At 35.1% G+C, this 23,591-nt stretch overlaps 3 protein-coding genes across 3 annotated transcripts; all 3 read right to left on the bottom strand.

The window, feature by feature from the left end:
* Positions 1–618: 618 nt before the first annotated feature.
* LOC129295882 (disease resistance protein RPV1-like) lies at positions 619–1,832 on the bottom strand. Its single transcript, XM_054934473.1, has 2 exons — positions 1,265–1,832; positions 619–1,173 (listed from the first exon to the last, which is right to left on the bottom strand). Exons 1-2 carry the CDS (start codon positions 1,756–1,758, stop codon positions 1,023–1,025), a joined length of 645 nt encoding a protein of 214 aa, XP_054790448.1. The 5' UTR covers positions 1,759–1,832; the 3' UTR covers positions 619–1,022.
* A 15,312-nt stretch (positions 1,833–17,144) lies between these two features.
* On the bottom strand, positions 17,145–18,353 carry LOC129295885 (disease resistance protein RPV1-like). The gene is made up of 2 exons (XM_054934477.1): positions 17,665–18,353; positions 17,145–17,587 (listed from the first exon to the last, which is right to left on the bottom strand). Exons 1-2 carry the CDS (start codon positions 18,165–18,167, stop codon positions 17,215–17,217), a joined length of 876 nt encoding a protein of 291 aa, XP_054790452.1. The 5' UTR covers positions 18,168–18,353; the 3' UTR covers positions 17,145–17,214.
* Positions 18,354–19,559: 1,206 nt separating this feature from the next.
* On the bottom strand, positions 19,560–21,421 carry LOC129295884 (TMV resistance protein N-like). Its single transcript, XM_054934476.1, has 2 exons — positions 20,734–21,421; positions 19,560–19,852 (listed from the first exon to the last, which is right to left on the bottom strand). Exons 1-2 carry the CDS (start codon positions 20,934–20,936, stop codon positions 19,744–19,746), a joined length of 312 nt encoding a protein of 103 aa, XP_054790451.1. The 5' UTR covers positions 20,937–21,421; the 3' UTR covers positions 19,560–19,743.
* Between the last annotated feature and the right edge of the window lie 2,170 nt (positions 21,422–23,591).

The raw sequence follows: 23,591 nt of genomic DNA on the forward strand, positions 1-23,591 counted from the left end.
AAAAATCCTCATCATGAATTTTCATCCAATAGCTGGTAAGAAATAGATATACAAAAAGGCTCTTCATTCAGTCATTGCACACACATAATCAAATTTTATCCAAAATAAAAATTTATAAAAAATATAATATTTTTAGTAATATGTTAATCACTAATTCGAACAGGTCATAATTAATATTAAAATTTTTATAATCCTTATAAATTTTTATTTTGATAAATATAATATTAAAAATAAAGATAATATTTCTAGCACTTTTCAAAAAATATTTTTTAAAAAATTTATAAGCTAAAATTTTTAAATATGAATCAAAAACAAATCTGAATTATCTAGAGTGAATAGTCAATTTATAAAAAAAAATTAATATTAAAGTGAACCATCTAAATAAAATTTATATGTCCAAATTAGGAATTAATATATTTATTAAAAATATTATATTTTTTATAAATTTTTATTTTGGATAAAATGTGACTGTATGTTTGCAAATGAGGAGCCTTCTTATACACCAATTTCTTATTAACCATTGGATAAACATACACGGTGGAGATTTTCCACTTTTCAATTACTGCATGATTTTTCACTGACAACCAGCTATCTGCCAACTGTACTGAGCCTCGCTGGTTATTTGATTATGTCGCTATTAACATCATTTAACAATAACTATACAATGTTAATAGTACAAAAAAAGGTTATAATTAATTCATTTGGTTCAAAGTACGATACAAATTAAACCGTTTAAGTTTATTGCCAATCCAAAGTTCAAAACACGCGCGCACACGAAAAGGACAAGAACAATGGAAATTATGCAGACCACGGCCATCAATATTGTTCCTTATCACAATTATTGCAAACAAAGGAAATTGTACTTGTAGAACACGCCCCTCGACTCTCTAGAAATAAGTTTGAGTGGCTTCTGAAATTTCCATGTGGGAAAGCAAGTCGGGTGTGAGGCGAAGCTTCCTGAACTCCTCCTCCATTTTGAGTCGTCTGATGCGTTCCAATGTTGCTTTATGGTTTCTTTCGTTCTACGAACTGTATATTTCTTGCGAGAACTCTTCTTGAAGCTCTGCCAGTTTCTCTAACTTCTCTATCTGCAAATCCAAGTCTCCAACATACACCCCATCAGCTTTCTCCAACACATTCCTCGCTATTTCCTCCACCATTTCATATTCCGTCCTGCATATATAATTATTACCAAATATATACTTCTAAATCTAGTGCTCGGTTTCTCTTTAAATATTGTGAATATTGTACAAAACAAAATTACCTGTTGATGGTGCAATCCCAGCCAGCAAAACTAGAAGCTTCAGTCAGAGCCTCCCTCCATGATTGGACCTTCTCCATGTTACCCTTAAAGTTCTGTTCATGTATTGCAAATGCTTCTACATAACTACCCATCTGCTTACGTACAGAGCTTGGATCCACGTCATAGAAAACAGGCACTATCAGCTGCCCTTTCTTTTTTCTACACTCGAGAATCTTTACAAGCTCATCCAAACACCACTTTGAATTTGGGTAGTTCTTTGAGAAAACTATGAGAGACAGCTTCGCATCCTCGATGGCCTTCACGAGGGTGGCTGATATATCATCCCCTCCCTCTAAATTGTAGTCTATGTAGGTTCTGATGCCGATCCTTGTTAAAGCTGCGTGGAGATGGCTTGTGAAGGTCTTGCGAGTGTCTTCTCCTCTGAAACTGATGAACACGTCGTGCTTCTCTTGAGCAGCATCTTTACCTCTTCTCATGGAGGTCGAACGTGGCATTGTTGGATATGATAGATCGAGATGATTGATGTGTTTAGTGTGGAATTTGTTGTAGTTGAATTTGGGATTGCATTGTGCGAAATATATAGGAGAGAAACCTATATATGGTTTAATTACTTCGTTAACTTGCCAAAAGTCAATGGAAGAGAAGTTGAAGGAATATTATACAGATATGAAAAATTAGCTGGACACAAACTCCTAAAACAATGAAATAAATTTAATGGCCGTTCATGAGAGAATTGTTATCTAAGATTTGGAATAAATTTATGCATGTTATTGTTGGGATGTCTAAGAAAGAGTGATATTGAGTTGATATGGCACGTGTCATATTAAATAAAGTTGATATGTAAATTACATGGAAAGATTTATAAATTCAAAATTTCACTTAAAGTCAATTTTGAGCATAAAATTAAATAGATATAAATTTTTTGAAGTGTGATATAAAAGTTGCATGGGCGTAGAAGTTGGGATAATGAAAAGTACAAAATCAGTGTAATGATTATATGGGTAGTCTGAGTTGTAATCCATTGACTTTTTTTTGTCAAAATAATCTCCTTGACTTAATTGTAAATCAATTAAATTGGCAATTTTAATCTTAAATCCTAAGGATGCCACTTGCCAACTGGCAATTAAGGAAGTAAATTATCACATAAACTATTAATTAAGTATATGTAAGTGCGTGTCTTTTTGCTCAATTGTTTAACTGTACAAACAAAAGTTTGTAAGGTTTATTCTGTCATTTTGTGGGAAACAAATTTAATTAGGATATGGATTCTTTTTGATGTTTTAGTAAATATCCTCTGCATTTTAAAAGATATTAATCTTTATCATCCATTAAAGGTACTCTTATCTCAGTATCTCACCCGAAAAGAGCATGTGTTACTTTAGATTGAGAAGAGAACTGTTGGAATATTATTATGATTAGTGATTAATCACCTAGTTAGTTGGTATCTCTAAATCTATATAAAAGGAACATATATCATTGTGGTGAGTTATTAGGAAAAATAATTGTAATCCTTCATGTTAGTCTGGATGGGTTTATACATCACCATTAGATTAAGAGATGATTTATTGTTGTATATCCTTCAAATGAAAGAATATTTTGTATTAAAGCAATACAGAAGCCCAAAACTAGAAAGCCCAAACCAAAGGAAATTAAACAAAGCTGAGCCCATTTCTTTATCTGTACATTTTGTATATTATGTACTCTTTACATCTTGCATACGTGGCTTCAGCTAGTGTATTAGGGTTGTATAATCTGTCTATATAAGGAATACATGACCTTGAGGACTGGGCGCCTCTATTCACAATTTCCTTTTCTGTGTAAATCTCATCTTGGTATCAGAGCACGTCGGCTAGCTGCCATGGCAGAAGAATCCTCCAAGTCACCATCTACCCCACACTCCACTAATCACACTAACAGTTCATTTATTTCTGCCTCCCTTCTTGCTAAGAATCCTACAGCACCTACCCTTAACCAGAATATTTTTGTCAAGCTGGACAGGAATAACTATCTTCTATGGCAGACTCATGTCCTGCCCATTCTCAAAGGTTACAAACTCGAAGGTTTCATCAATGGCACTGAGACTTGCCCTCCTCAGTTCATTGTTGACAAAAATGAAACCATAATTAATCCAGAGTTTGAAGACTGGATTTCGGCAGATCAGTTAGTTTTCGGCAGGCTGCTCAATACAATGTCTCTTGAAGTTTCTGCGCAGATGACTCAAGTATCGTCTGCTGCCGGTCTCTGGAATGCTGCGCGTGAGGTTGCGGGAGCTCAAAACAAAGCTCGTATCCTTATGCTGCGAACAGATTTGCAACGTACCAGGAAGGGTACCATGCGGATGGATGAATATCTAACTAAGATGAAAAACATCTCTGAAAGTCTCGTGTTAGCTGGAAGTCCTATTCCCCAGGCAGATTTCTTCCTTCAGGTGCTTGCGGGACTTGATGGTGAATATAACCCTATAGTGGTTCAACTATCATGTATTAAGGAAGAGATTAGTTGGATTGAATTTCAAACCATTCTGCTCACATTTGAGTCTCGTTTGGAACAGCTTAATCATGTTACTCAACTCAACATCTCTACTCAGTTTGCTCATCTTGCTACTTCTCAACCTTCACGAGGTGGCTGGAGAAGTTTTCGTGGAACTAGAGGGTCACGTGGTGGCCGAGGCAGATCAGGTCGTGGTGGTAAACCACCGTGTCAGCTTTGTGACAAACCTGGTCACACTGTAAAAGACTGTTTTCGTCGCTTTGACAAGAACTTCAACCCACCTAGTGGTTCTCGTCGCGTTTTTGAGGCTGGTTCTGGCTCATCTAATTTTAATGAGGTTTTTCTAGCTACTCCTGAGACTGTGAACGATGAGTCGTGGTACTTAGACAGTGGTGCCACTACTCACGTTACTAATGATGTTTCTCGGCTTGACCACCCAGTAAACAATGATGGTAAGGTTTATTTATTAGTAGCTAATGGGCAGAGTCTAAATGTTGAACTAATAGGTTCATCTACTCTACAAAATGTCTCTGACACTTCTGTAAAACTTAACAATGTTCTTTATGCTCCTAAGGCAAAGAAGAACTTAATCAGCATTCCTAAATTATCAGATGATAATGATGCACTAATTCTAATGAATTCACGTGCTGCAATTGTCAAGAATCAGGGAACAGGACAAGTGCTACTACAAGGACTGAGAAGTAACCTGGGTCTCTACAAAGTTGATGCAAAGAAGGTGAAAGAAGGTGCTGGTTTTTGTGACAGAGGACATGCAAAGTTAGAGATGATTTTTCATGTTGAAGGAGAAGAAGTCTTAGTTGACAAAAATAATACTTGTGACTCTAGGAAGCTTTGGCATTATAGACTAGGGCATCCTAATGATAGGATTTTGAATCAAATTATTAGAGATTGTAATTTGAAGGTTAATGAGAAAACTGAACCTATGTTTTGTGAATCTTGCAAGTATGGTAAATCTCACTCCCTACCCTTCAAAGCTTCCACTTCTAAGACTTCTCAACCTTTACAGTTAATTCACACAGACCTATGGGGACCTTCTCCCTTGCCTTCCTTGAATGGATTTCGATACTATGTGCTGTTTTTAGATGACTACAGCAGATATTCTTGGATCTTTCCACTTAAAACTAAAGATGAAGCATTACAAATGTTTATTCAATTCAAACAATTTGCTGAAAGACAATTTGACAAGAAGATTAAAATTGTGCAAAGTGATTGGGGAGGAGAGTATAGGAGCTTCTCTAAGACATTATAAGAGGCTGGTATACAATTTAGACACTCTTGTCCACATACCTCTCAGCAAAATGGTAAAGCTGAAAGAAAGCACAGACATATTGTAGAAATGGGTCTCACCCTTTTAGCTCAAGCTAAGATGCCTCTTCATTATTGGTGGGAGGCTTTCCAGACAGCTACTGTATTAATTAATCGGTTGCCTAGCAGTGCTCTAGGCGGAATTTCACCATACATGAGGTTGTTTACAAAATATCCTGATTATTCTAACCTTAAGGTGTTTGGATCAGCTTGTTATCCTTGCCTAAGAGCTTACAATCAGCACAAGCTCCAATTTCGTACTACCAAGTGTGTATTTCTTGGCTACAGTAATTCACACAAGGGATTTAAATGTTTGAGTCCTACGGGCAGGTTATACATATCCAGACATGTTGAATTTAATGAAAATGATTTTCCATTTACTTCAGGTTTTATCAACAAACAACAAGTACCTGTTGAAGAAGTGCATCCAAGTGTTTTCTTCAGACCTTTGCTTTCTGCTCTGCCTGACCTTTACTACAGATGACTCGAATTTGATTCCTTCATCACCTACGAGCAAAGATACAACTGTTAATGAATCTGAATCCAACTCTAATCATGCTGTCAGAATTGAAGAAATGGAAGAAGATGCAAGTCATAGCAACATACAACTAAATACAGGTTTAGTTCCTGATTTACCTACTTCCATTCAATCTATTCCTACTGTTAGTGTACCTATTGAGTAAAGACACCTTGATGAAGCTCAGAATAATCATCCTATGATTACTAGGAGCAAAGCTGGAATTTATAAACCAAATACTCCTTTCATTGGATTAACTGAGTCTTCTGAAACTTCAGTAACTGAACCCACTTGTGTTACTGAAGCATTTGAATCTAAGATATGGAAAAGAGCCATGATAGATGAATTCAATGCTCTAGTGAATAACAAAACATGGGTGTTAGTTCCTCATAGTGGCAGAGTCAAACCTGTAGATTGCAAATGGGTGTTCAAAGCAAAATTTAATCCTGATGGGTCATTTTTAAAGCCAAAGGCCAGATTAGTAGCTAAAGGTTTTCAACAAAATCCTGGAATTAATTATTATGAGACATTCTCTCCTGTCCTAAAACCTGCAACACTGAGATTTGTTCTTACACTAGCTGTGAGTTTTAAATGGCAAATCAGACAGCTAGACATAAATAATGCTTTTCTGAATGGCCATTTACAAGAAAAGGTGTTCATGAAACAGCCAGAAGGTTTTGTCGATAGAAGATTTCCTAATCATATCTGCCTTCTAAACAAGGCTATATATGGACTAAAGCAGGCCCCAAGAGCCTGGTTTGATAGACTGAAGTCCACCCTGCTTAGTTGGCACTTCTATCACTCCCAGTGTGATAACTCCCTATTTTTTCTCAAATGGAAACAAGATTTAGTATTTGTGCTTGTCTATGTTGATGACATTATTGTCACTGGAAGTAATCCATCTATGCTGAGTAGGTTTATTAAGCAGCTTAACTCCTTTTTTCCCTTAAAAGATTTAGGGAATCTACACCATTTTCTTGGCATAGAAGCTCACAGAGATATATCGGGTCTTTATCTAAAACAAGAGAAGTACATTCTGGATTTACTCAGAACCTTTGGCATGGCCAATTGTTCTCCCGTGCCTACTCCTATGGTGATCAACAAGAACTTGTCCATTAATGATGGAAATCTTCTTAGTAATCCCTCAATATACAGAAAAGCTGTTGGAGCACTACAATATTTAGTGAATACAAGGCCAGATATAATGTTTGCGGTGAATAAACTGAGTCAATTTCTACATGCACCTACAGACCAACATTGGCAAGCAATCAAGAGAGTTCTAAGATATCTAAAGGGTACCACAAATTTATCTCTCCACTTGAAACCGAGTAGATTTCTTACCTTATATGGCTTTTCGGATGCGGATTGGGCAGCGTGTGTCGACGATCACCGTTCAATGGGAGGATATTGTGTTTATCTCGGCGATTCTCTTGTAGCCTGGTCTGGGAAGAAACAAAAAGTGGTCTCTCGCTCTTCAACAGAGTCTGAATACAGGGCATTGGCAGATCTTGCAACTGAAATCGCGTGGCTTCAGTCATTGTTCCTTGAGATTGGATTCAAGCTCAAACAGGTTCCTGTAGCATGGTGTGACAATCAGAGTGCCTCTGCTCTGGCTTCTAACCCAGTGTACCATGCTCGAACTAAGCACATTGAGCTGGATGTGCACTTTGTTCGAGAACGTGTTCTGTCTTGTCAACTCTCCGTCTGCTACGTTCCTTCATCAGACCAGATTGCTGATATATTTACCAAGGCTTTGTCTCATTCTCGTTTCCTGGAGTTAAGAACCAAACTCGGTCTGATTAGAAGCCCAACCCCGAGTTTGAGGGGAATATTAAAGCAATACAGAAGCCCAAAACTAGAAAGCCCAAACCAAAGGAAATTAAACAAAGTTGAGCCCATTTCTTTATCTGTACATTTTGTATATTATGTACTCTTTACATCTTGCATACGTGGCTTCAGCTAGTGTATTAAGGTTGTATAATCTGTCTATATAAGGAATACATGACCTTGAGGACTGGGCGCCTCTATTCACAATTTCCTTTTCTGTGTAAATCTCATCTTTTTGCAGTAATGTTTGATAATCATCATCTTCATCAATGTTCATTTTCTTCTTTTTATTCAATTCTTTCTAGTATTAACATGGCATCACGAGCATTAGGTTGTTTGGGCATGAACAAGAGCCCCTTTCGTTCGGTTGAAGTGCGTAGCGAAAAAATCACGGATTGGACCAAATTTTTCAAGATTTGCAGCCCACTTAGAAACCTTAACTCATCAGCATTTCAAGACTCCTCCTTCAAGAAACGGGTCGGACATCAAGATTCGAAAACCCATCAGCATCACAGCCCAACCTATCGCGTTTTCGCTTCGCGTCATGAAACTCCATCACCTTCGTCACTTTGCTCACTTCAAAGAATCTGAGATCGAGAAGGTTTGCAAGGCACACTACCAGGATTTCATCCTCACTGTCGATGACCTTCAGCGTTGACCCAACACCCAGAGTCTTCAGCGTTCCCTGCACAAGATCTTTGTTATTGATCGGCGACATCTTGTTGGTGCTAGTTTCGATGCTTGGGATCGTGGGCTCTGTAGGCCGTGTAAATGGAGTTATGTCAACATTCCTATTCGTAATATTCGGCCACGTTCTTATGTGACCTCGAATCGAATTCTCTTCAGTCAAGATTCGTATGTCCGTCTCTAGATTTGGGTTGATCTAGCTACGTTTGCTTCTCTCTAATTTTGTAAGATCTCTAGTTCCTTTACCAACGTCTCTTTTCTTTCACTTGATCTTTCTGATAGAAGAGCAAGGGCTAGGATTATGGAGTCGGAGAATCACGTCTCCAATCATCAGGATATGATGGTTGTTTGCACTGAGCCACTGTACGTCCTCTACCTCTCACGCGGTGAGCCTATCAGTATCTTCAATTGGGTAGTGTTGGACAATTGAGCTATGGTCGTACTGCTTGGCATAATGATTATCATGGCCTTGATTTTGACTCATATACGGCTTAATGTACTGCTATCAATGGTAAGTAGGGTTGTGTCTGTCTGTCTACATGTGGATATTATAGCTTTTGTTATGGATGACTTGGAATCCCCGTATGGACTATGCTTTCTCTTGAACCAAATGGGCTTATGGTTTCTTGGACCAGACACGAGAGGAGGCCGGCTTAGTGGTCCCATTTGGTACAAAAATTTGTAATACAAGTTCAAGCTTAAAAGAAGACAAAGACATGATAAGTGTCTTTAATATTAAGATGAAATCTTGACATAATTTTAATATGTATATATAATTAAAATAAAAAAGACCAAAATGCGCTAGTAAAAAGTAGAAAATGAAAATTCTGCATCACATCATCAGCAGCCACAAAAGCATTGCAGGAACCATCGCACAGATCAGAAAACCACACAAACACAGCATAAAAAGGCCACAAATGAGAAACAAAGTGTCAAAAAACCCACACAAATACAAAACCCATGCACGGACTGAAGAAATATGAGCATGTTCCTTCGATTTCATCTTCCTTCTTGGGTTCCTTTTCCTTCTTAGCAAACGTATGGGGGGGGAGAAGATGTGGGGATGCAGAAGTGGAGGAGATAGCAAGCAATATAATCACTGCACCTCAACGTCTGTCCCCGTGATGGTCATCGGAGATGATGAAATAAAGATGGAAGCATCACAATGGTCATCGGAGATTGGGGAAGATGGAAGAGAGCTAGCAGCGGTCGAAGGGCGTGTAGATTACTCACGGTGGTCGTTGGAGATTGGGGAACTTGGTAGAGACAACAAAGGGGGAGGGAGAGGTGTAGATCAGCGTGAATTTTGATTGGCCAATGTTTGTTTAATTAGTCTTGGCACCGGTTAGATTTATGGATTTAAATTTAAAATTTCATATTTAAAATAATGTAACTAAAATATTTTGTTCGGACAATGTAAAAAATTTTAAATGCAAAAGAAAGTGGAAACAGAAGATTTTTAAGTGGTGAGCTAACATCTACTTTTCAATTGGTAGACAAGATTGAGAATGTAAAGACACAAATAATAAAAATGTGAAGAAAATAAGAAAGTTAAAATAGCCAAAATTTAATTTTAAATAACCAGAAACTAAAGGGAATTTAAAATTATAAAGCTATAAAATAAGGACACAATAAGAGATTTTGGTTCAAATTCAAATTCAAATTCTCATTACTTCCAAATACACCATTATAGTATTTCTTTCATGAATAAGAGTTTAGATAAGTTGAATCTAGATATATCTCTAAATTTAAAAAGTACTTATAAAAATATTTATAAATTACTCAACAACAAAATTTTTATATCAACAATGGGATTTAAACTCACATTCTTATGAGTTATTGACCAAATAATTATCAAAGATGATTAATTTTGTTTAAAGACGCTTAGCCCCAAAAATGACAATATTTTTTGCCTTTAATGCGTGACACTATTTTTTAGAAGAGCAGGAAAGAAAGAAATATGTCGTGTCAGTTTGTTTTTATATATATACTCTTCCAATATTTTTTATAAGTCATTTTTACTAACGTCATTAATACCAATGCAAAAAAAAGAGGAATAAACGTATGTAGAATTTTAAATATGTCTCAATATAATAAATTTAAAAAGTAATATCATATTACTTTTTTTTTTTGTGAAAGGTAATTTAAGAAATAACTTTTTAAATATATATTATTTAAAAAATTATATCGTAATTTATAAATGAGATTAAATGAATGGCTTACGAGACAGGACGGAGTATAGTATATTTATTATGGGAGAAATCGCATAAGGGAGCCTTGTTTCTCTCAACCAGGGTTTTTTTAATTTTTTCAAACACAAGGGGAGACAACATGTTCGCGAGATCCGGCAATGTACTAACTATATATATATATATATATAGCGAACCTTGTTGGTTATTATGTCGCTATTGTCATCACTTGATAATAACTATAGTTCGTTATAGTTAATTAATTTGGTTCAAACAAAGTCCAAACACACGCACAAGAATGAGACAAGAACAAATAAGGCAATTATGCATGATACACCTATCAACTTTCTAGTAGGTTTGTGTGGCTTCTGAAATTTTCATTTGGAGAACCAAGTCAGGTGTGAGACGAAGCTTCCTGAACTCCTCCTCCATTTTGACTTTTTGAGTCGTCTGTTCCAGTGTTGCTTTATGGTTTCTTTCGCTCTCCGAAACTGTATTGTTCTTCCAAAAACTCTTCTTGAAGTTCTGATGCCAATCCTTGTTAAAGCCGCGTGGAGATGCGTGGCTTGTGAAGGTCTTGCGAGTGTCTTCGATCTCCTCTGAAACTGATGATCGCGTCGTTGAGGAGGATCTTTACTTCTTCTCATGGAGGTCGCACGTGGCATTCTTGGATATGATAGACAGAGATGATTGATATTTTTGGTGTGGAATTTGTTGTAGTTGAATTTGGGATTGCGTTGTGCGAAATATATAGGAGAGAAACCCGTATATGGTTTAATTACTTCGTTAACTTGCCAAAAGTCAATGGAAGAGAAGTTGAAAGAATATGATACAGAAATATGAAAAATAGCTGGACATAAACTCCTAAAAAATGAAAACTTAATGGCCATGCATGGGAGAATTGTCATCTAAAATTTGGAGCAAATTCCCACTTATAACGTCTAAATATGAGTGGTCTTGAATTTATGTACAAGTTTCACATCAAAAAAAGTTGGGTCTAATAAATAAATAAATAAATAAATATATATATATATATATCTAAATGTGAAATGATCTATGAAATTAAGTTTTAAAATTTGAAGTCAAGATGTAATTTTGATTCAACTACTCATAGTTTCCCTCTAATTTTCGTTCATATACCATCAACACGCTCATAATAAGAAAACAATATTTTTATTGCAAAGACATAGTGTATGGCAATTTGTAGTTCAATGGAGGTAGACATTAGAAAGTATAGACAATAAGCTAGGTCTTGTACAAATACATTTAAAGTCAACTTGACCAATCAAATAGATATAAATTTCAATTTTAAAGAGTGATACAGTAAGGTCCGCTTAGAAGTTGGGATAAACAAAATGGCAATTTGAATATTTAATCCTAAGGATATGCCACTTGCCAACTGGAAATTAAGGTCGTGCATTATCATTATCACATAAACTATTAATTATAAAGATTATTCCATCATTTTGTAGGAAACAAATTTAATTAGGATATGTATTTTTTTTTTAATCTTTGATTCTCTCATCTTAGCATCTCACCCAAAAGAGTGTGTAAGATTTATTTTTTTAAGTCAATATAAGAGAATTACATACTACTATAGATTGAGAAGAGATCTTTGTATTTTTTTTTGTCACTCCAATCCTTATGAAGGTTTGTTTGGCAGAAAAGGAAGGTGTCGTGAGGCATGCTAGAGATGTGGAGTCTTAAAAGAATAGAAGAGCCTAACTTTTAATCAAACACTAAGAACCCGAGCTTTTTTACCACAATTTACTCAGATATGAGAATGCAAAATGTAGAAAATTAATATAAATGTAGGGAAGCAGAGATACATTAATTAAAAAAAAAAGTGGCAAGCTATGATAGCTGTATAACAGAAAAGTAAAAGCTAAAACTACATAATAAAATTGAAAATAAAGTAGCAGACGTAGAGTCTAAGAATTTGACTGGTAGTTTGTTGATATTGATGATGAGAGAGGGCTCTTCTATTTATAGATGGTCTGGGCTTCGTGCCCAAGCCTCATGATCTTCATTTTCCTTGAATTTAGGAAAACTTCCTCCATCATGGCCACTTTCTCAACTTTCATAATTCAAGCATCATGGGTGGAATGTGGAGATAATGGCCTTAACCCAATCTTGATTTAGTGGCTAAGATATCATAAATATTCATTTTTAATTATTTTAAGGCCAATTAAGTTGAGTTAATCCCAAGCCTCCAAATTTACAATTTGGGTGCAAACAATGCCCTCTACATACAAATTAGTGGAAGCCTTTGTAGGCCAATTTTATATGGATATTTTCATTGGCCTCGCTTTCAAGTGTTGCGTGAGTAGTATGTCTTAGAGGATCGGCTCGTTCTTGTTATGATTGATAATTGATCTGGTACTTTCCTTGGAGGACACTCTTATAGTTGAGGATTAGAGGCTATATGATCTAGCTTAGGATTAAGTTTCTCAAGGTTTAGAATCTCAAGAGCTGGTTTTAGAATTGGCCCTTTAAGTTTTGGGACCTTAAGGGCTAGTTTTGCAAAGTCTAGTTACTGCAAGGCTCGACCTTATGACTTTTTTCCCTGTGAAGAGAGCCCTTGGGGGGAGAACTCTTATGCAAAGGGCCCTTACAGAGCTAGCCTTTTCAACTTTGGCCCTTATGGCTCTAACCCTTATAGTGCTGGCCTGTGTAAAGTTAGCTACTGTGGGGTTAGTCTTTGTAGGATTGGCAACTTAAGATCCAATCTTTGTAGACATTACCTTTATGGGATTGGTGGGTTAGGATTTGATCTCTTAAAATATGACTCCTTTATATCAAAGCCATTTGAGTTTGATAGACTAGAGCCGTAGGAAATGATAGCTCAAGTACTAGGGCCGTATCAAACAATATCTCAGGACTCAATGAATTTGACAAGCCAAGCCTTATTGTTTTAAAAATTGACAGTCTGGGCACCGAAACTATTAGCTTAGGACCTTGTTCATCTCTTTTTTAGAGCCCTTGGATGTTGCTCCTTAAGTTTTTTACAAACTTTCAAGTTTCTTCCCACATCCTAGGTAAAGTTATCCATTTCTCCTCTGTCTAAAATTGGCCTAAAGAGACATCTTAAAGATGGAGTCCTCTTGGTGAGCTCGTACAGATTACCTCCTGAGCTTTTCAATGGTGACTTGACTCATAGGCCAAGCTCTAGTCTTGAGATCTCTTTGCATTTCTTAAATAGACTTGTTGAGAGTATTGGCTGAGTAGTGCCACTTGTGATGGGCTTTAAGAAATGTGTCTTAATGGTACTATTGTTCTTCCTTACAGCATCTTGTCATTTATCTTTCCTGGAGGTTGAATGGGCCTACCATTGAGTTAAACCTACCATTTCTCCTTTCAGGGATATTATAATGGTCCTTATTGTTAATCTTCTAATTGAAGGGCATGTTGGAAGACCCCCCAAATCCATCTACTCTCTGAATGTGCAAGCTAATTGGAGCTTGCTCATTTGATGATCTAAACAGCATAATAAGGATATTCCTTAGGCTATCTTTCAGAGTTTGCAATAAAGCTCTTTGCCTCTCATCAGCCTAGCATTCCAACTTCTCCTAGGCTTTGGCTTACTTCGATTGCTTTTTCAAATGTTATCTCTTGAGTTCCTCTACTAGTGCTTGTGAGGTTATTGCTTGCTTATCGATAAGATCATGTATCATGGTTAAAGACAAAGTTACAACATCATTAGACACAATAATAAGAGGTTTTCCTAAGTGAGAGGCTTTAAGACTCATCTTGAGCTAGTGGGTAAGGCATTTCTTGAGGAGGTATTGCTTGTTGCCCCACAATCACTAAAGTATGAGAGGCCCTTACTTCACATTTTGCATATGCAACCATGTTCTCTCTAAGTCATAAGACTCAGGTTCATTCTTTCCAATATATTGATCCTTATGTGTTTTAGGCATTGCGTTCACACAGGTCCCACCGAGCGTGCCAAAAGATTGTTCTGCAAAAAAGGGGGTGTTGTGAGGCGTACCAAAGACACGGGATCTTAAAAAGATGAAAGAACCTTACTTTTGATCAAACGCTAGGAACCTAAGCTTTTTACTATAGTTTACCTAGATGCAAGAATGCAAAGTGAAGAAAATTAATGTAGATACAGGGAAATAGAGATACATTGATTAAAGAAAGAGTTGGTAGGCTATGCCGGCTATACAATAGAAAACTAAAGGCTAAAACTACATGATAAAATTGAAAATAAAGTAGTAGACTTGGAGTTTGAAAATTTGACTGGTAGTTTATTGATGCCGATGATGAGAGAGGGCTCATTTATTTATAAATGGTCCTGACTTTATGTCTAAACTCCATGATCGTCATTTTCCTTGAATTTAGAAAGCACTTCTTCAATCGTGGTTACTTTTCTAACTTTCATGATTCAAGTATTATAGGTGGAGTGTGAAGATAATGGCCTAGACCCAATTTTAACTTAATGGCTAAGGTTTTATAAATATTTATTTTTAATTATTTTAAAATCGATTAAATTGAGTGAAGCTTGAGTCTTAAAATTGATAATTTGGGTGCAAATAAGTTTTCTACAAATTTCTACTATTTACTTCGGCCAAAAAAATTCTTCTATTTACAAGCGCGTGCACATGTGTATAGGTTGCCAAATCACCCGCTGAGAAGTGAAACGGAAACAAATTAATAACTTAAATTATATTAGCTATATAATGATTGAAGCTCATATACAATTCTTTGTTTTCTGCCAACACATGTAGAAGAGTCTCAGCGAAGCCGGAGGAATCCATGTTAGTTAATATTGACTACATTGACAAACTTGCCCCTAATTATTGTGTAGAAAATAAATGAAAATTTAAGTCTGTTAAGATTTTAGCATATAGATTAAGAAACACAATTAATTAATTAATATATTAAATTATTGACAAACTTGTCCCTAATTATTGTGTAGAATAAATCAAAATTGTTTGAGTAAAATAAGTAAATAATAGGAAAATTTTTATACAATTCTACGTTTGATTTTTGAAAGGATATATAAAATGAAACAAAAAAATTCCCAAAAAAAACTTGTATATTGAAATAGAGGGAATATATTCTAGGGACAATTGATGTGGCCCAAAAAAAAATCTAAAAATAATTGGTAGTTCAAGTAAGTGTTAGGTCTGATTAGTAGGGAATTTTCATGGACAACAAAAATTTATTTAATATAATGATAAACAATAAGGATACAACTTACCATGCGCTCAATGATTCGAGCTAGTTGGTCTCTCCCCCTTATACTTATAGCCGTCGAGTTTGACTGACCCATATTTTTCAGGGACAATGGAGATTTTGGTCAAACAAAAAAGAAGACCTTGAAAAGCAGACACCTTTGCAGCTTGAAGGATTTCAAAAAAAAAAAAAACTGGAAAATGTGAATAATTAAGATGAGTAAAAAGGACTAGCAATTTACGTCTCTTAAAAATAATAAGAAAACATATCCCTATATTTAGTCTTGGTATGTTTGTGTGGATATTAATTTTCGCAATAAAATAGGTTGACAATACATATATGGGCAGATGAACCATGATTTAATGTAATTATGTGTTGATGATTATGCTTTCTCGCGCTAATTATTGTTAGCCTGCCACTGATCTTGAAAGGGTTATGAATTTGAAACCTGGTTAAATTTACCTTTCGTCTTAAATTGAATTATAAGTTTCTACTCCCTCCTCTCATCTCAAATTATAGGTTACTTTTAAAGAATTTATTTATCCTAAAATATAAGACATTTTAAGTAAATTAAAATTTTATTAAATGCATCAATTTTAATATTATCCTTTCTCTCTCTATGATTAATTTCTCTCACTTTTCTTTTTAATATATTAAATGATGGGTATTTTAAAAATTTTATATTTTTATTTTGAAAAGATAATGTTGTTAAAGTATATTTAATAAAATTTATTAATATGTGAGATTTTACCTAAAAATATTTTATAATTTGAGATGGAGGGAGTAACATGCAGATAAAATTAGTTTATACTCCCACATTGCTATTTAATTACTTCTAAAAATGTGAACATTAAAGTCTCTCAATTAAATAGAGAAAATGGACGATAGGATGTTGAGTACTGTCAGATTTGGCCTTTCTAAGGGAGTAAAGGGAAGACCACTCGACCGTTAAATTGAATTTAAATATTTAAATTTAATAATTTTTAAAATATAAATTTAATTTAAACAATTCAGATTTACTTTTTTGACTTCAAATTTATAATGAAAAGATAATTGGGAGAAAAGTAGTGGAGAGAAACCAACTCTATCTACCATCACCCCTTAAAAAAAACCTTAAATATAATAAATTATATACAATTCAAGGATATATATGTGAAAAAAGGGGAGTAAGTGATGGAAACATGAAAAAGAATAATTTAATATTTTAGAGGCTTGAAGATTAATTAAGAATATTTTATTTTAACTATTATAATATTAAAATTATTGTTATTTTTACATTTAATTTTAAAATTTCTAAAATATTCTCAGGTTTATTTTTATGAATTTGGTAACACCTGTAAATAACATCTCTATTTTCCCCGTTATGCATCGGTAATATTCATCCAATTTAAAATAACCTCAATCAATCTCTGGCTACTTCATTGTTTTATTGCATTGCTTTCATCACAAAGAACAGAAGTGCTGAAAATCAAGCAATCCCATTAATAAATCCGCCGATTCGTTTGAAAACACTCCAAAAATTGATTATTTTAAAAAATGAAGCTGGTCCGCTTGAAGATGAACTATCGAGCGTGAGATATATACGAGTTATAAATATACGCAACTTAATAAAATACATTTGAAAGAACTAACGACAGCGTAACTATGGTAGGGGATGAATTAAAAATGCATCAAATGAAATTGATGCTGAAGCCATATAGAAGTAGTCAACAGTACACAAATGTATCCGTTTAAACAATAGAACAAAACAAAAGCTTATAAACCTGAATTCTATTATAACAATCTTGACATTTCATCACGGGAGAGATCGAGCTAGAAAAACGATAATTATTGGGTGGAGATGATTGTTGGATTTCAGAAACCATGTCAGGAGTGAGACGAAGCATGCGAAGATTTCTCTCCATCTGAAGCTGAACGATGCGTTGCTTTGTGATTTCAACCTGCTGAAAGTTTTGAATACTGGGTAATTTGCGTGCATACTCGTTCTGGAGCTGTGCAAGCTGTTCATACTTGGCGATCTGCTCATCCAGGTCTCCCACATACACTCTGTTCAGTTTCTCCAACACATCCTTCACTATTTCCTCAACCAGTTCTGATTCCATCCTGCAAAGAAACACACTGTCTCGAAACACAAACCAGTACTCTCTTTAAATTATAATTATGAAAACCACGTTAATTACCTGTTGATGGTACAATCCCAACCAGAATAACTAGCGGCTTCTGTCAGAGCGTCTCTCCATTTTTGGACCTTGGTCAAGTCATGCCTAAATCTCTGCTCATGTTTCTCAAATGCTTCTGCATAACTTGCTATCTGGTTACGCACGAAGGAGGGATCGATGTCGTAGAAGACCGGCAACACTACCTGGCCTCTGGATCTCTTGCATTCAAGGATCTTGAGGAGCTCGTCCAGACACCACTTGGAATTAGCGTAGTTCTTGGAGAAAACAATAACAGAGAGCTGAGCATCCTCAATGGCTTTGAGGAGAGTGGTAGATATTTCGTCTCCTCTCTCGAGGTTGTAGTCCATGTAGGTTCTGATGTCGTTCCTCCTGAAAGCAGCGTTGAGATGGCTCGTGAAGCCCTTGCGAGTGTCTTCTCCTCTGAAGCTGATGAACACTTCGTGCTTCTCCGGAGGAACATTACCATTACCACTTGAGGACGATGAGCGATTCATTGATGCCATAGCAACTTGTTTTTCTGTGAACGTCTTGGTTATATTGGACTACAGAATGGGATTGTGGCGTCTAACTGATCTTCTACAAGGTGTGAGACTGATCTGAAAGTCGTTGTTCTCCCTTGCACATAGCACCAAGCTAGGACTGCTACATACTTAAAAAGGCTAGTATTTAAACCCACTAATTAAGTGACGACAATACTTACTGTTTACGCTAACCTGAATTAGTAAAACGCGGTTACAGTTAAAATACTTTTTTAATAAACGAAAGAAATTAGTGACATTAAAATACTTTTATCCTTTTATCCTTTAACTTTATTTATTTGATGTTTTATTTTAAGTTTATTTTATTTATTTTTATATTAATATCTCAATTTTATGTTTTATGTTCTTTAATTTAAAAACATCTTTAAAAATAAAACATGGGTGCTTCTTCCTTAAAATAAAACATCTTTAAAAACTGATCAACTGTTTCTTCCTCTGAATCCTATCAAACACTTTTAAATTGATGAGAAATCCATTGCATCCCAAATGAAATGAGACCAATCTGCAGATGCATGCATGGGTGCTCCTCATTGTGAGGGGCATGGCAGAAACTTTTTTTTCTCAAATGAAATTCATTTTAGTTTATTGTAAAACTGAAACTCTCAATGATCTGCCATGTCATCGAATGGGACCTTATGATTTTTTTAAAAAAAATAATTCAATAAAATTTTATATGTGAAAAGAATATAATAACGGAGTTTGAAGGAGGATATTTGATTAAAATATAGCCATCAAATTTGACCCAGGAAATTTTATGGGAATAGGCAGATGAAAAAATGCCCAAGTGGGCGTTAAATTCCACTTGCCAACTTGCGCAAAGTTCCACATCGAGTAAACTTTAGTTCCGTTGACCCGTTTAATTTGCCCATTTAAAAAAAATGAAAAAGAAAAATCGATCCTTCATGTATTTTTTTATATATAATTATAAGATAGTTAATACTACAAAGATAAAATGTAAGCCTTATTAGTTCTAATTGCAATAACTTTTCTAAAAAATGTTTTTTCATTTAATTTATCATATTCAAACTCAAAACCTAGAATTTAAATAGCTCCAGCCTTCTCGTTGGGAGTTACGCCATGTGTCGGCTAGTTCTTCTCGTATTTTAAAATATTATATATACATGTGGTAAGGATATGCGAGTGCGTTTGTTATGTGTGTCTGTATCATGCATATATAGCCATTCAGTTTGATTCAACAAGATTTTTCAATAATAATAATGTAAAATGAATGGTTGAAGAAAAATAATTAAAAAGAAGGCATTCAAAAAAATAGAAAAAAGATGAAAAGAAAAAGAAGACATTACATTGGCCAAAATTGACATGAGTTACTGTACAAAAATTGACATGGGCTGAAATTTTTACTTATACAGCTTTTTCAAGTTTCAGCGTAAGGTTGAGAATGTTCCTTATGGTACAAAGATATAGCTTCATTTGAATTGAAGAGTAAGTTTTAGAAACTATAATTTTCGGTTTGGGTGCGCAATGAAGTTTGTCAAAATGATCCTGAGACTGAAGCTATGCACCCACGCACACACGCAGCCTATTCTAGTGTTGCGATTTGGCTGCTCTCTCTCCCGCTACGTGGGCTAATTGATTCAAGTTTTGTCTCCACATCATTTGCTATATCCTTTGCAAGCTCTGACTCCCTCCTATAAATGCAAGTCTTGCTCAGAAATGTTTGTCAAGCTCTTAGAAAGGAAATAATCTTGCTCAGAAGTTAGAACTATCTTTCCAAGCATCAATTATTTGTACACCATAAAAACTTTCAACTTTTGTTTGACTAGGTATATGTAATTTGCTCAAAAATTTACTCAAATAATATATAAAACACAACTTAACTCTATCTTAATCAAAATTCCAATCCAAATGATAGTTTTCAGAACAGATAATGAAAGGGAAAAAACTACAAAAACTTACTCAAATAATATATAAAACACATCATCAGGCCTATTCATGACATTATCTCCCTCATTAAAATGAATCTTGTCTTCAAAGTTCAAATTAGTAAAAATTATTTCCCCTTAAAATAACTTGAAAAGCTACAAGTCTGTAGGAAGATCAAGACCGTTCCAACAAACCAAATTCAAAGCAAACTGGAACACCACCTTGTTCAAGACCAAAATTCATAATAGGAATTATTGGAAAAATTAATGGAACACTATTTTGAAGTTAGATTGCAGATGCACGCCAATGTCATTGGTATGTAGATGATCAAAAGTCTTGACAGTGAATAGGAGATGAGTAATTAAAAAAAAAAAAAAGTCTTGACAGTACCGCCTTACATGTCTCAAGTGAAAATGGATTGATATCTTATATTTAGAATACATGTAAACAAATCCCCAACTATCTCCTAAGTTTTAAGACCGGAAAGTAGCATGTTGCCTGCGTTAATTAACTATATATGGCGTAAAAACTCGTGCTAATTAATGAAAAATCTTGATCAGTAGAAGTTCTCGACTTGAAATATATATATATATATATATGGAGGAAACGAAAAGAGAAGTGAATCACTATTCATGCGTATGTATACCCGTAAGCGGAGCTATCCCAGCCAGAGACTTTGGCTGCTTCTGTCATGGCATTCCGCCACCTTTGCACTCTCCGACGCCGATAACATTGTTCATGTTCTTCAAAAGCAGCTTCGTAAATCCCAGATTGCTCTCGCACCTCTCTGGGCCTCACCCTATAGAAAATGGGTATCACAATCTGTTTTCTTTTTCTCTTGCGCTCCATTATATTTACCGGTTCTTCTAAGCATCACTCTGAAGTGGCGTAGTCTTGTGAGAAAATGATGACTGAGATCTTGGACCTCTTGATTTCTCGTAAAAGTGTAGGAGACGTATCAGCACCTTTCTCAATTTGGTCGTCTAAGAAGGCTGTGATATCGTTCCTGGTAAAAGATTCTTCAAGATGGCTCGTAAAGCCAGAACGGGTGTCGCCGCTGAAGCTGGAGAACACATCTTTAGTTTCTCTGGTTTTAGGCCTAAAGATACATATTAACAGGACAGGAAAAACAAATAGCAACATGTGGGTGTTTCTGAAACTTGAATCGCTTTTTGGGGTTCATGTTTAATCTGCAGCTTTCTCAAGCTTTGTACACTCATTAGAAACGCCGGCTGGCCGTCCAGAGCATTGAAACGAAAGTGGATGAGAGGGCGGTTGATTTGTCGATAAAATCCAATTCCGGCCATTGCAGATGTCAACCTTACATTGGGGAAAATCGCGCTCCTCGACGACAGAAACAAGAAAAGTCGTCGTTTGGCGAATTTTGATTATATGGCGTTAACTTGTGAGTTGGTTTAGACTTTAGAACTGTTACGACAATATGACGTCAATTATAAGAAACAGATTACCCCAGATAAATGACGCAAAAATGAGAGAGAACTCAGGCTCTCTTCTCCATAATTCAGTTTTTGCATCACTTCAACGGTAATGTCCTTCAAAATTTCTAGCCAGCCGAAGCCATAACAGCAATGAAACTCGATCAGACAGGTAAAAAAAAAAAAAAAAAAGGAAAACAAGGCATCGATGTTATTGAAGATAGAACGCAGGGTGCAGTCATATCACAGTACAGTGACGTCGAAAAAATATATGTGTATAGGAATATTACCTCCTGGGAAGAATACTATTCATGGCCCTCCAATGATGAAATTTGCAATGTGAGGCAAAGAGAGAGGCTGAACTTGCTTAACATCGGAAAGATTTGGGCCAAAATAAAGGTCCTGTCCAGGAGAGGGTGTCATGTGGGAAGATGGGAGTGAGTAGAACACATCATAAATTTTACTTTTTCTGAATTATAATATAAGATATTCTTGAAAACTTTACTCAGTACAAAATATATAATATTATATAATTTTTGTAATTATTTTTTGAACTATACTCTTATTTTATTTAATACTCTATTTTAAAAAAAATATATTAAAATTTTAATTGTTATTATTAAAACACTAATATAAATGTTTAACGAGGATATTATTGAAAAGATATAAATTTTTTTGAGAGATTAATGTCTTATTTAACTTTTTTTTTAGAGCCGCAAAATAGTTATCAATGTTTATGTTATGGTCCGGAGAGAATACTCATCAATCTTTAATACAAGACACCTAACAAAATTTACTGAAATATCAATAACGCTTATCTCTTTCAGTCTTAGCTCAAATAATGGCTTTAATTTGATTAAGGGTAAATTTTTTAAAGTTGTAAAAATATTTAACATTTAACTAATTTCCTTAATTTCAGGAAAGTAGTTAACATGGTTTATTTATAAAAAGGACTGGATGGGTATTTCATTCATCCAATTAAGCTCGACGCTATGTAAAGGAACTAGAGTATATTCCTCGGATTAAGATCATGATCACTATTATTTGGAAATACAAGAGCAATTACAATGGGCTGCAACAGATATATATTGAGACAAATAATAGAACAAAGTCGTTTTGGAAAACTATTTGTAATTTTAGATGATGACATACTAGATATAATAAAAAGCTTTTATGAAATACAAAAACAAATTATATTGATCAAATAAACTAATAATCAGTAATTGATATCCTCTTTACCAAGAGATAGAAAATGATTCGTAAAATGGCATATCTCAACCTTCAATACCAGATATAATGTATAATCGTCTTCCTTCTTATTTCTTGTTTGTATAAATTCATTCATGCGTTCACCAATTGCTTGTTCATGCTCTAACTATAATTTTCCACCATGCAAAACAGTATTAATATAATAGACATGGGCTAACAGTTTGAATTCACATTAAATCAAAGGGCACAAATAGGAGACGACATTATTACAAAGATCTACGTGCCTTCAATTTCCAGCAATCATGTTTCTCATTCGTAACACTGGAAAAACAGTAGTGTTCAGTCATTGTTTCTCTCGACCTTTGAATTCCACGGTCTCTTTTCAATGTCTGAATAATTGTCTTTCCTCATGCAGCAGCATCAAGCAGGAGATATTCATGGGGCATATGTCCAAAGCACGTACAGGTGTCTCCGTCGCACTGGCTCTCACAGCTTCTCTGGTTTTAATTGAAGACAGAATGAGACTTGCTTGGAAAAATCTAGACATGCATGAGGCTGGCGATTATTAGTCTCTAGTTACCGATCGCTTTCTGCTGATTTTTCTTCCGTTTGTGAATATATATATATATATATATATGAAAATAGTCTGTTAGAGGGAGCAAGAGAGACATAATTACGAGATAGAGCTAATGATATATAGAGGAGAAGCTTGTGAATTATCTCAAAGGACCCCTTTGTTTGCATTCCGATTTCAAATGAGAAGACAAGAGATCCAGAGATACAATATATATATATACTGTTGGAAATTAAATGGGATGCGAATTACCTCAAAATGAGGCGGGAAAATGAGTTTCTTTAT

Source organism: Prosopis cineraria, unplaced genomic scaffold (genome assembly GCF_029017545.1).
Source record: "Prosopis cineraria cultivar Desert tree isolate PC_DT_omini unplaced genomic scaffold, ASM2901754v1 PC209, whole genome shotgun sequence".
Lineage (NCBI taxonomy): Eukaryota > Viridiplantae > Streptophyta > Magnoliopsida > Fabales > Fabaceae > Prosopis > Prosopis cineraria.